This window comes from Stegostoma tigrinum, chromosome 25 (assembly GCF_030684315.1).
Source record: "Stegostoma tigrinum isolate sSteTig4 chromosome 25, sSteTig4.hap1, whole genome shotgun sequence".
Taxonomy (NCBI): domain Eukaryota; kingdom Metazoa; phylum Chordata; class Chondrichthyes; order Orectolobiformes; family Stegostomatidae; genus Stegostoma; species Stegostoma tigrinum.
Window position 1 is genome coordinate 12027075 of NC_081378.1, and position 13243 is coordinate 12040317.

General features: G+C 43.6%; 1 protein-coding gene across 3 annotated transcripts in view; it reads right to left on the reverse strand.

Moving 5' to 3' along the window:
* Positions 1 to 13243, reverse strand: part of LOC125463075 (uncharacterized) — an 87386-nt gene that overhangs the window by 33912 nt on the left and 40231 nt on the right. For all 3 annotated transcript variants that reach the window (XM_048553749.1, XM_059654485.1, XM_048553748.1), the window contains exons 2-4: positions 13074 to 13168; positions 6753 to 6833; positions 1448 to 1651 (exon numbers count right to left, since the gene is read on the reverse strand). In XM_048553749.1, coding sequence (XP_048409706.1) covers positions 1448 to 1651; positions 6753 to 6833; positions 13074 to 13103 — 315 coding nt within the window. In that variant the 5' untranslated portion in view covers positions 13104 to 13168. The remainder of the gene's footprint in view (positions 1 to 1447; positions 1652 to 6752; positions 6834 to 13073; positions 13169 to 13243) is intronic.

Genomic DNA, 13243 nt, shown 5'->3' on the forward strand with positions numbered 1-13243 from the left:
TAAAGTTTAGAAGGTTGAGGAGAGATCTAGTAGAAACTTACAAGATAATGCATGGCTTAGAAAGGGTGGGCACCGGGAAGTTATTTCCGTTAGGCGGGGAGACTGGGACTAGTGGGCATGGCCTTAGAATCAGAGGGGGTCAATTTAGAACAGAAATGAGGAGACATTTCTTCAGCCACAGAGTGGTGGGCCTGTGGAATTCATTGTCACGGAACGCAGTGGAGGCCGGGATGTTAAATGTCTTCAAGGCGGAGATTGATAACTCTTGATCTCACAAGGAATCAAGGGCTAAGGGGAGAGTGCGGGTAAGTGGATTTGAAATGCCCAACCATAATTAAATGGCAGAGTGGACTCGATGGGCCAAATGGCCTTACTTTCACTCCTATGTCTTATGGTCTTATACTAACTGTTTTTCTGTCTGAGATGATGGAATTTAGTTCCGAGGACCATGGGGTGAAGCACTTTAGTAGAAAGAGGTAGAGACAGCAATATAGACAGCAATACAGACTTATCAAGATAGTTCTAAAGCATGTGAAGGGACAGAGAACTTGTTGATTCATGTGATGAGGTCTTTGAGGGCGACGGGACGTGTGAGACAGTAGGCTAGCAAAGGATGTCAGATCTTGCACTTCATTATTGGAGATATTGAGAGCCTGAGCAAAAGAAAGTATTATGAATCTGTTACAAAGCTCTGCTTAGGTCATTGGTATTGCATCCAGTTTTCATAGCTCTGAGACCATAGAACCCCTACAGTTTGGAAACAGGCCCTTCTGCCCAATAAGTCCACACCAAATCTCAGAGCATTCCATCCAGACCCACCCCGCTATAACCCAACTAATCTACATGTCCCTGAATACTACGGGCAATTTAGCCTGGCCAATCCACGTTGCATGCACATCTTTGGACTGTGGGAGGAAACCAGGGCACCCGGAGGAAACACACATAGACACACAGACAGTCACCCGACGGTGGACTCAAACCCAGATCCCTGGCGCCATGCAGCAGCAGTGCTAACCGCTTAGCCACCATGCTGCCCCAGATGTGATCGTCCTCAAGAGGGGGAGGGGAAGATCACTGGATTGTTTCCATGGATGAGGGGTTTTAGCAACAATATCTGGCTGGAAAAACTGGGACTGTTCTCCTCAGAGCAATGGAGATTGAGGGGTATTTCAATAGAGGTACAAGATTATGTAAAAGGTAGACAGGGAAACATTGCTCTAAATACTGTAACCAGGAATAGAAGAACTAGGGTACACAGATTTGACAGGAGAATCTGAGGAAAAACAGTATTGCACAGCTAGTGGTAATTACCTTGAACCATGTTCGTGGGTGAACGGTTGGAGGTAGTCATTGATTTCAAAAAGAAATTGCTTAGGCATGAGAAAAATAGGTTTCTTTACAACATACTATTTTCTTTGTATGACCTTGCTGTTATTACAAAGGGTACCTTGGCTGGAGGTTTGCTTAGGAAGCGCATTGGAGAGTCTTTTCCGTCCACGTCATTGAGGTCAGGAATTGGATTATTGGCAATGATAGCAGTGGCTCTCTCCTGGTTGCTCTCGGATGCTCGATTCATTAAGCCCAGGCTGTTTCTCAAGTGCTGAACACATTTTTGAAACTGGGCTTGGTGCAGGTTCTGAAAATCCTCCTCCTGTTAAGAATGAAGGGGTGGAAAGTGATTACTATTCGTTCAGTTTTCTGTGGATTATGCTCCCCTAAGGGAGGGACAGGGTGAGGCTGTATAGCCCTTTGAACCCATTCCAACATCCCAGTTAATTGTGGCTGACCTGTATCTCATCTCCATTTCGACTAGTCTGTCCTGTATCCATTACAAATCTATTGCTATCAGGGTTGAAGTTTTCAGATTTGAAGAAGCTCAACAGCTTTTTGATAGAGAAATTCTTAGATTTTCATTATTGAGTGAAGCAGTTCTTCGTGGATTCACTCTACAAGGACCCAATTTTGAGGCTATACCCCTTTATGTGAACTCTCTATCTGAAAGAATTTTTTTTGCCAACAAATGAGCTGCTCTATTAACCTTTACTATTTCAATTAGCTCACGGTGTACAAATCTGCACTTGAGGGACTGCAAAATTAGTCTCTCTAACCTGTCATCATAACCTAACCCTGGTAGTGCTGGTTTCGTCCAGTAAATTAGTGCTAATCCCCAAAAGGTGACAGCCTTCTCAGTCAATTCAGTGAGTGAAACACTGCTTTCAGACTAAGGTTAAAGGGCTTCTGACCATCGTCTGATCTCTTGCATCATCTAGTAGGTGACTTAACAATAACCTGCAAAACTGATCATTTGTCTGGAGTATCTGCAGTGACTACACAATGAACCCAATTACACCCTTCTCATAAGGTAAGACGAGGAGAAGAGAAAAATGTATTCTTTGGAATTTGGCACATTTTTGAGGTGCTTATTTTGCTTTCACCGCCAGTTCTTGAAATCACAGAGTACAGCTGAAGACCATCTCAAGACACCATGACCATGTGAGCCAGTTAAGTTACCAAACGATATCAGATCTTGCACTTCATAATTAGAGATATCGAATGCCTGAGTGAAAGGAAGTTATTATGAACCTTTTATGAAGATCTGATGAGGCCACTAGTATTACATCCAGTTTTGATCAATACACTTTGGGAAGAATGTAAGGGTCTTTAAGAGGGTGAGGGGTGGATTTACTGGAATGTTTCCATAGAGGAGGAGTTTTAGAAAAAATATTTGACTGGAGAAACCAGGCTCGTTCTCCTCTGAGCAAGGGAGATTGAGAGGTTTGAGAGAGCTTTCTTTCAGATTGCTCTTCAGTTACTTCGACTTCATTTGTTTTGCCAGTTACAGGGAAAGATATTTATCCAATTTTCCTTTGAATGTGACTCTTATTCTGGTGGTACTCTTGGAGAAGGTTAATTAATACAGGTAATTGACTTGGGTCCAAGGTCTTCTGGAGATAACTGTTTACATGCTCTGAGCTGTTGAAGCAAGCACAAGGCCTAGACTGTTCAGGTCTGTCTAGAAATCCTCCATCATCATGTGATCTCTTACATCACAACTGAGGTCTCATTATTTATATGTTCAAATATTAACCCTTTACTCTGCATGTCCCACCAAACTGGCCCAAATTTTCCAATGTGGGTTGGAATCTCTGTTTCTGATCCAGGATAGACAAGAATACATTTTCTACTCTATGATTTTTTTGGGCACAACTTCTGATGCAGGACTCACTCCACCAGCCACTGCCCAGCAAACCAAACGGGCAGCAGAGCTAATCTACACAGATGCCATACCCCATTTCTAAATTAATAGCTGCCACGTTGTAACTAAACACAGTTCCAAATGCTTCTTTGACAAACTACAGAAAGAAGGCTACTGTGTGCGGTGGGTGGGCATGAGGGTAAGACGGTGGGTACATAAGGGGAGAAGGTGGCAGGGCAATGAATTCTTGAGTGGGGTGACAAGTGGCCAGGTAAGGGCGTAAGGTAAGTTACCAAGTGACTGAAGGGACGTGGTATCAGGTTCACGAATGTAGAGGTGGGATAACAGGTAGATGGGTGAATTGAAGGATAGCAAGAGGATAGATGGGGCACAGGTGGGTTGCGTTGGGTTGGGTTGGACAGCAGTTGAGTTAAGGAGGCAAGTTGTCAGCTGGCTAAGAGGGTAGGGAACCAGATGGGTAAGGTGGTAGGTTGACAGGTGAGTGAAGGCACATGGTGTTAGGTACGTGAATCAGCAGGTAGGATGGGTGAGAGGGAAGGGTGAAATGGGTCGGGGATACGGTGGCAGATGGGTAAGGAGTAAGGGTGGTAGGTGGAGCACCAAGCAGGTTGGCATATTGTCTCCAACGATATGGAAGACAATATGATCCTGAGTAAATGTGTTTCTACAATATTTACAATTGAGCCTGCCGTCAGCATGCTTTTGGGCAGTGGATGGAAACTGACTGAGGAAGCGAGGTCATTCCAATCCCCTAAGTAATTGTGAATATTCTTATAATGAGTGGCATATTCAACTCACAAATGAAAATCCTGTAACTGTGCATTCACATGAAAGGAGCGCAGACAATAAAGTATTTCGTTCTCCTGCTTTCCTCTGCATTGTTAATAATAAGCCAATTCAGTTACAACGCCATTATCAGATTGCACAGTGTGTTCCCACAAGTGAAAGGACTTACTCCCATGTTCAGTACTGTCCAGCATTCAGCTCTCATGGGAGACTGGCATCTGATACAGGTTGTTCTATAACTTTCAGACAGCACATTTCTCAGCTCCCTGTACATTCCATTCAAATGATATCTTACACAGCAGTCTTTCTGAATGTAACAAGGTGTCCTCGTTTTTCAAGAACCGCAACCTCCCCCCTGCAGTTGTCAAGAACGCCCTCGACCGTGTCTCCCGCATTTCCCGCAACTCATCCCTCACACCCCGTACCCGCAATAACCACCAAAGAGAATCCCCCCATCCTCACGTACCACCCCACCAACCTCTAGATCCAACACTTCCGCCACCTGTAATCCGACCCCACCACCAAAGACATTTTTCGCTCCCCACCGTTGTCTGCTTTCCGGAGAGAAAAACTCTCTCTGTGACTCCCTTGTCCGCTCCACACTCCCCTCCAACCCCACCACACCCAGCACCTTCCCCTGCAACCACAGGAAGTGCTACTCTTGCCCCCACACCTCCTCCCTCATCCTCATCCCAGGCCCCAAGAAGACTTTCCACATCAAACAGATGTTCACCTGCACATCTGCCAATGTGGTATACTGCATCCACTGTACCTGTTGTGGCCTCCTCTACATCAGGGAAACCAAGTGGGGGCTTGGGGACCGTTTTGCAGAACACCTACGCTCGGTTCGCAATAAACAACTGCACCTCCCAGTTGCGAACCATTTCAACTGCCCCTCCCATTCCTTAGATGATATGTCCATCATGGGCCTCCTGTAGTGCCATAATGATGCCACCTGTAGGTTGCAGGAACAGCAACTCATATTCCGCTTGGGAACCCTGCAGCCCAATGGTATCAATGTGGATTTCACAAGCTTCAAAATCTCCCCTCCCCCCACTGCATCCCAAAACCAGCCCAGCTCGTCCCCGCCTCCCTAACCTGTACTTCCTCTCACCTATCCCTTCCTCCCACTTCAAGTCGCACCTCCATTCCCTACTTACTAACCTCAACCCGCCTTCTTGACCTGTCCGTCCTTCCCGGATTGACCTATCCCCGCCCTACCTCCCCGCTTACACTCACCTCTACTGGCTCCATCCCCGCTTTTTTAACTTGTCTGTCTCCTATCCGCCTATCTTCTCCTCTATCCATCTGTGATCCGCCTCCCCCCTCCCCATTTATTTCAGAACCCGCTCCCTCTCTCCCTTTTTTGATGAAGGGTCTAGGCCTGAAACATCAGCATTTGTGCTCCTACGATGCTGCTTGGCCTGCTGGGTTCATCCAGCCCCACACTTTGTTATCTCTTTAGCACAGGTGTGAGGTGTATGGGTAGAGAAATTAAGACTGTGTAGTGATAATGTAATTACTAATAATAACCAGCCTAAATACCTGGGAGCTTGGGTTCAATGACCACCAATTTAATTTATTAAGCATGACTCAGTAACAATGACAGCTATCACTGATTTATGTAAATATTCATCTGGTTAATTAATATATTTTTTCCAGAATTCTGAGGGGAAAAGGAAGTTCTGAAGAAGTCATACCAGAATCAGAACGTTAACTCTGTTTTTCTCTCTCTCTCTCTCCATTGATGCTGCCTGGCCTGCTGTGATTCTGCAACATTCTCTATTTTTATTTGTGAAAGAACCTCAAATCCGCTGGACAACTGCACAGCCTGAGACTCCTGTGCTCCTGCGTTCTGGCTCCCTTTACTTGCTTCACTCACAGTCATACTCTCCAGTTCCTAACGACTGGCTAGATTAGATGACTTAACTGTTGAGTGGCGTGGCTGCCTCCTGGTACAAAGGATCCAGGGAATGCTCTCCCTTCCTGATGCATTGTAGTGTCAGTGGCTCAGCCTCTAGCTCAAACTCTGAGCTGAAGCTGTTCAACCTTCAAATACTGTCCATACATGTGTTTGCCTTGGACCAAACTATATTTGTTGCAAATGCTGTGGCCAACAAGCCTATGGTGAAACGTTTGATAGTGTGTCACCATCTTAATCAGTTGGACCATCCAAGATTTGGTTTTGCAACAGCATCGCAACAGTATGGAATTCTGAGATATATGTAATAGGAAGGCTCGGGCTCCTTGGCAAGTTGAGCACAAGGAGACTATATTATTAGTTCCATATGCTCACCAGCGTTTTTTCCTTTTCTTTCTCTCTCCCTTTTATACACCCTTATGGTTAAACCTTCTGATTAACTGTGAGAGAACTGTACGGTGTCAGAGGAGCCAACCAGCTGAGCATGATGCTGGTATCAGTTAATTTCCACCGATGTGCTAACTTTGATTTGATTATTATTCTCGTGGTGGAAAGTCAAAAGATTGTCCAAGCCACTGGAGTCGAAAGTAGCGCAATACAGACATCCTTTTGAGAACCACCGATTCAATTCAAAAGTATAATTTAACCTTATACCTGACTAATTTATGCAGTTCACTGTCACAGGATGCTTCCTTGTTATCAATGAAATTCCGCAAGCTTGCCTTTAGGAAACTGATGATTCCTAAAGGCAACAGGGTACTTGCCTAACAGTAAAGACTGATGACGGAAATAACAATGCAAATGAACAAAGTATTTTTAAGCACTGACCCAATCATCACTTAAGCAGTTGAGGTTTTGATGTGCATCCTGTTTTATCCGAAGGTCTCTTGCGTAGATGCTGAATGCAGACTAGTCAATAAAATAAAATAATAATGTTAATAATTTCAATAGAACAGAATGTTCTATAAACTACGAGGTTAGCATTATGCTGTTGTCTTTCACAAACAATCAATTTATTTATATTTTCTTTTTTTTTCATTTTCCATTTTTCCTCAGCAAGTGGCTTCTTTCTGGTACTTTCCCTCTCAGTGTTAATTTATACAGTAAGAATGGAGTTTGAATGAGGTATTAGGCAGCTACCATCCTCCAGCGAACTAAGCCACTGCATCACAAGGGACTGCGTCAGATAGAGAAGAACCATCACCGCCACTGCAGTGCAATAATGGCTATGTAATAAATGTGTCTTTGCCAAGAATGTCCTTGCTAGATGTTTTAAACTGCCTTTAGGGAAGCAGAAGCAAGACAAAGGAAAAAAAAGTAAACTCGATATCTTCACATATTATACATGTGCCAACTCTCCTCCTGATTATTTGAATGGTACACTCTTAAGAGTCCATTCTTTTGGGACTGCTATCTTCAGCTTCACTGAGCTTACACAGCCTCTAATTGTTCCAAGCTTTTTTGTAATAAATGGGAAACACACACATAAGAAGCAGCAGTGTGCCAAGGGCCTTCCGATAATAATGTTTGCTTCAGCCGTTAAACAGCCGCAAGAACTGTTGGGACAAGTCAGTTTCTGCAAGTCAAGTCAAGAGCTAGGTAGCGATAAAGTGAACTTCGTATTGAGTGTTTTGTGTTTGCCCTACTGGAGCTGGATGCAGCAAGGTAGGAACTGTTTCACAATATCATACTCCAACTGTGGCTGATCAAAGCTTGTGGTGCAAGGGTGTAACCCTGTCTCTGAGCCAGAGACTCCAGGAATCAGTCACACCCCGTAACTTGGTGGCCAAAGGTGTGTACGTAACATGGCCAAACATACTGAGCATCAACCTGCAAATCTTTCCAAAACACGCCAACAGTGGGTGGCAACAGCGGCAGAGATTTCAGGTCAGTCATGTGATGGAAATAAGTTGAGACTCCTGGTCTCTTGATTCATTGCGCTAGGCTACTACGTGCGTGGGAACGTACATGTTGCCGCAGCAACTCAGACTGAGTGAACTGTAACAGACCATCCAATGTTTTCATTAATTCTTAGGGATAACATCACATCATTTCACCCAATGTTATACATTTCTGGATTAAACAACATGGAATTGGGAGGGGCGGCTAGTTTATTCTTTTAAAATCAAGAACAGAAATTGCTGGAAAATCATCAGTGAGCCTCCGGTGAAGCGCTGGTGTTATGTCCCGCTTTCTATTTATCTGGTTAGGTTTCCTTGGGTTGGAGATGTCATTTCCTGTTCTTTTTCTCAGGGGATGGTAGATTGGCTCCAAATCAACGTGTTTGTTGATGGAGTTCCGGTTGGAATGCCATGCCTCCAGGAATTCTCGTGCGTGTCTCTGTTTGGCTTGTCCTAGGATGGATGTGTTGTCCCAATCAAAGTGGTGTCCTTCCTCATCTGTATGTAAGGATACGAGTGATAGTGGGTCATGTCGTTTTGTGGCTAGTTGATGTTCATGTATCCTGGTGGCTAGCTTTCTGCCTGTTTGTCCAATGTAGTGTTTGTCACAGTTCTTGCAAGGTATTTTGTAGATGACGTTCGTTTTATTTGTTGTCTGTATCGGGTCTTTTAAGTTCATTAGCTGCTGTTTTAGTGTGTTGGTGGGTTTGTGGGCTACCCTGATGCCAAGAGGTCCGAGTAGTCTGGCAGTCATTTCGGAAATGTCTTTGATGTAGGGGCGAGTGGTTATGGTTTCTGGGCCCGTTTTGTCTGTTTGTTTGGGTTTATTGCTGAGGAATCGGCGGACTGTGTTCATAGGGTACCCATTCTTTTTGAATGCGCTGTATAGGTGATTTTCCTCTGTTCTGCGTAGTTCCTCTGTGCTGCAGTGTGTGGTGGCTCGTTGGAATAATGTTCTAATGCAGCTTCGTTTGTGGGTGTTGGGATGGTTGCTCCTGTAGTTCAGTATTTGGTCCGTATGTGTTGTTTGCCTGTAGACGCTGGTTTGAAGTTCCCCATTGGCTGTTCGCTCTACTGTGACAACTAGGAATGGCAGTTTGTTGTTGTTTTCCGCCTCTTTTGTCCCCTACATCAAAGACATTTCCGAAATGACTGCCAGACTACTCGGACCTCTTGGCATCAGGGTAGCCCACAAACCCACCAACACACTAAAACAGCAGCTAATGAACTTAAAAGACCCTATAAAGGCAACAAACAAAACGAACGTCATCTACAAAATACCTTGCAAGAACTGTGACAAACACTACATTGGACAAACTGGCAGAAAGCTAGCCACCAGGATACATGAACATCAACTAGCCACAAAACGACATGACCCACTATCACGCGTATCCTTACATACAGATGAGGAAGGACACCACTTTGGTTGGGACAACACATCCATCCTAGGACAAGCCAAACAGAGACACGCACGAGAATTCCTAGAAGCATGGCATTCCAACCAGAACTCCGTCAACAAACACATTGATTTGGAGCCAATCTACCATCCCCTGAGTAAAAGAACAGGAAATGACATCACCAACACAGGAAATGACATCACCAACCCAAGGAAACCTAACCAGATAAATAGAAAGCGGGACATAACACCAGCGCTTCGTTGATTTGGAGCCAATCTACCATCCCCTGAGTAAAAGAACAGGAAATGACATCACCAACACAGGAAATGACATCACAAACCCAAGGAAACCTAACCAGATAAATAGAAAGCGGGACATAACACCAGCGCTTCGTCGGAGGCTCACTGATGATGTTACCTAGTATGGTGACGAAATGTCTGAAAACGAACCTTCCAGCTCAGCGAGCAATCTCACATCCAGAACCTCAACCTGAGCTACAAATCTTCTCAAAACTCGCTATTGCTGGAAAAGCTCAGCAGGTCTGACAACATCTGTGGAGTGATATCAGAGTTAACATTTCGGATCTGGTGACCCTTCCTAACAGTTCTGAGGAAGCGTCACCCAACCTGAAAGATTAACTCTGATTTCTCTCCACAGATACTATGAGATCTGCTGAGCTTTTCCAGCATTTTTGACTTTTGTTTCTGTTTTACAGCATCCCCAGTTCTTGTGGATTTTATTTAGTATTTTTTTTGTTTAAATAAGTTATTCATACATGGGATGTGGGCATTCATTGCCTATCCCTAGCTGCCCAGAAAGCAGCTAAGGGTCAACTGCATGACGGTGGGTCTGGGATTCACATGTCAGCCAGGCCAGCTAAGGATGCCAGTTCCTTCCCCTAACAGGCACGAGTGAACTAGATTGTTTTGTTTAGTTTTCAACGACTTGGAGGAAATCAGTGCTGGGCCTAGCAAATTCCCACCAGGGACAGCATATGGCCTATGAGGAACAGGGTACCAAGTTAGAGGATAAGCCACAGTCATACAAGATGGAAGATCAGGCTCAAAAGGGCCGAATGACCCACTCCTGCTCGTATTTGCTATGCCAGTTTTCTGATGGCATTTTTCCAGTGGCAGTGATAGCAACCTGCCAGGCAGTGATGGGAAACTAATTAAAACATGACTGATTAACTCACAGGAGCCAAACATACAGTGGGCGGACCTAATGGCTTGAGACCTACTTGACATGGGACACTTGTTTGCCTAAAACTAGACCAAAACAGTCAATACTAGGCAAAGACCTATACTTGCAGCAGTCTCTCAAAAGAACGCTTGGAGAAAGAAGGGCTATCTAGGAACAGAATCCTCATCTCTGTCCTCTCTTGCATTAGAGACTCTCATATCCCAGTAACTGCAGCTGCATTCCCATTGCAGATACAGTCATGGCTCCTGGCATTCCTCATATTCTGACTCTTGGTTTTCCCTTCAGCTTCCTGAGCCAGCATCTCATCGCTAACTGTGAGGTGATGATGCAGGTGTTGTGCCGATTGGCTGACTCCTGTACACCGTCAAGACAGGAGCCAGGGCTGAGGAAGTGAGCGGAGGTGAGGAACCAGAAACAGCTGGGTGAATACTTTCGACATGGAGAGAATTCAGCCCCAAATTAGCATTCGGTTCTTCAAGTTTGACATTGATTTTTCCAACTCTGGGAATTGTAGGTGGAAGCCAAAACAGTGAATGGAAGAAAACTCAGGATTCGAAGGACACAGATCCAAAGTGCTTTGTTAAGAAGATGAAAATAGTAAAATAAGCATTCAACATTGAGTTTTTGGATTCTAGGACATTGTTTGAAAGGGTAGTGAGGCAGATTCGATGATAATTTTCAAAAGCGAGTTGGATAGGGAGAGAAAAAGAAGAAAACGGCTAATTAGTTTACCCTTTCAAAGAACTGGCAGAAGTGAGATGGACTGAAGACCCTCATCCAGTATCATTATATGATTCTATTTGACAGAATTTGATTTTTGTCTCATTCCGGAAATCACTAGAATTTCTCCAAGACACTTGAAGATAATATTCTTAAATGCATTAAATTGTTCTTGTCTGTGCATAGAGCTGAGATATGGAAACAAACAGAAAAGTGATTATGAACAGTAAAACAAGATGGAACATGATATGGGAGCACTGGATCGGAGATGCAGTTCAAGAAGTCTTAAAAATATTTATCTTCATGTTTCCCACTTTATTCCAGCTTTACGTTGGCATCAGTGTTGACATTGTCATTGGTTTAAGAAAATAAATGGCTTTAATCTTGCTGAAGAGACATATTACTAAAGCTTATCACCGTGCCCTCAAAAGAAGAAATGCAAGAATGGCAAATTTCAAATGATCATGTTGTAGGAGAGAAATGGTGTTGACTGATTGGCAAGTTGACTCTAACTGGTAATGTGTAATGCGCTGAAAGCTCCCAGATAATTCACAGAAAGTATGAGACTTGAATATTCTATTTATTTGGAGTGTTTGGGTCCCGGCGTATGAAGGTGTTCTCTTCCTATCAAATGTAAGCGAGCCATTTCATGAGCTCAGCTGATTGTTTTAAATATATAATGAATAAATAAATACATAATATTGATATAGAGTTACAGATGGCTTTGGTCAGTGGCATCTTGGGATTTCCCCTCAAATTGAGCTTCAAATCTCAGCAAATTCACATTTGGGAGACATACAAGGTGCATCCTAAAGAAATATAGATGGATAGAAAATTAGAGTTAAGCTAATCCTGTCCCCACGATATAACTCTTCACCGGAGAAGCTCAGTCAGAAATTTTATGGTTAAATGGTTTGTGAATCAAAGGAAGGAATGGAAAAATGGTTAGACAGTTGGTTTTTTAACCTGCTGCTTTCCAGACAGGTCTCTACATTAGAGGACGGTTATAGGTAGTGTTCCGTTATATATTATATACAAAGCATCTATGCTTAAAACACAATTTAAGTTTCTCTTGGGTTGAATTTTTTCAAAGAATCACAGAAGAAATCCAGAGAGGATATGGTAGAGCCTTACAAGCTTTTGTAGCAAATTTCCAAAAGGCACTTGACAAAGTCCTGCATGAAATTCCAAGCAATGGAGATTCAGATTGAATTTTGGAAAGAGATACATATTTGACTTGAAGGGCACACTGAAGTCAATAGAAGTATGTGGAGCTCGGTGCGGTAACGGTATGTAGGGGTATGGTTTGCTGAGTGGGAGTGCCCTAGGGATGAATATTGAGAGTTTTTAAACACACTAATAAAAGCATCAGAACTTCAGTGCATGTTTGTCAAATATTGCGAATGATATTTAAGGAGGAGCACCTGCATCACCGGTAACAGATCAGGAACTGCAATATTAGGTGGATAATTCACGCGAGTGGACAGAAATGTTTGCATGGACAAGTGCACCTCGGAATTAATACAGTGCAGTGAGTACTTTGTGGATAGACTAATCATTGAAGATGCAGGTAAAAGAGGTTTCCCACTTGCGTGAAGAAGTGCTTCCTGGCATCAGCCCTAAATGGTGTAGTTTTAATTTTCGGTTATGAATTAAACTGGTGCAAAATTTGCACCATCTTAGATCCAATGTAAGAAAGTACCAAAGTGTGAATTATTTGACTTTGGACAGTGTCCAAATGCTGACAGCTTCTGCCACATCACTGCTGTGTCTTCTGCTCTTTCGGTGCATTTATTTCTAAGACCTGAACTGTGTTAAGGACACATTCAAAGCATTTCAGAAAAGATCATGTCAATAGCAACAAATGATACATTAGTAACAAAGCTTCTCAAGAATCAACCTGAAATGACCACTGTGAACATACATACTTTGAATGCCTTGGACATTTGTGCATCCATCTGTGCGACCTTGGCTTCAGAATTTTCCCGGAGTAGTTTCCACAATTCTGCTGAGCCAGGGTGACCTGTGGAGAGTAACCCAGGGGGTTAACTGGTTAATAAAGAATCAAAGGACAAAGGGAGGCAGATGCCTGGGATCG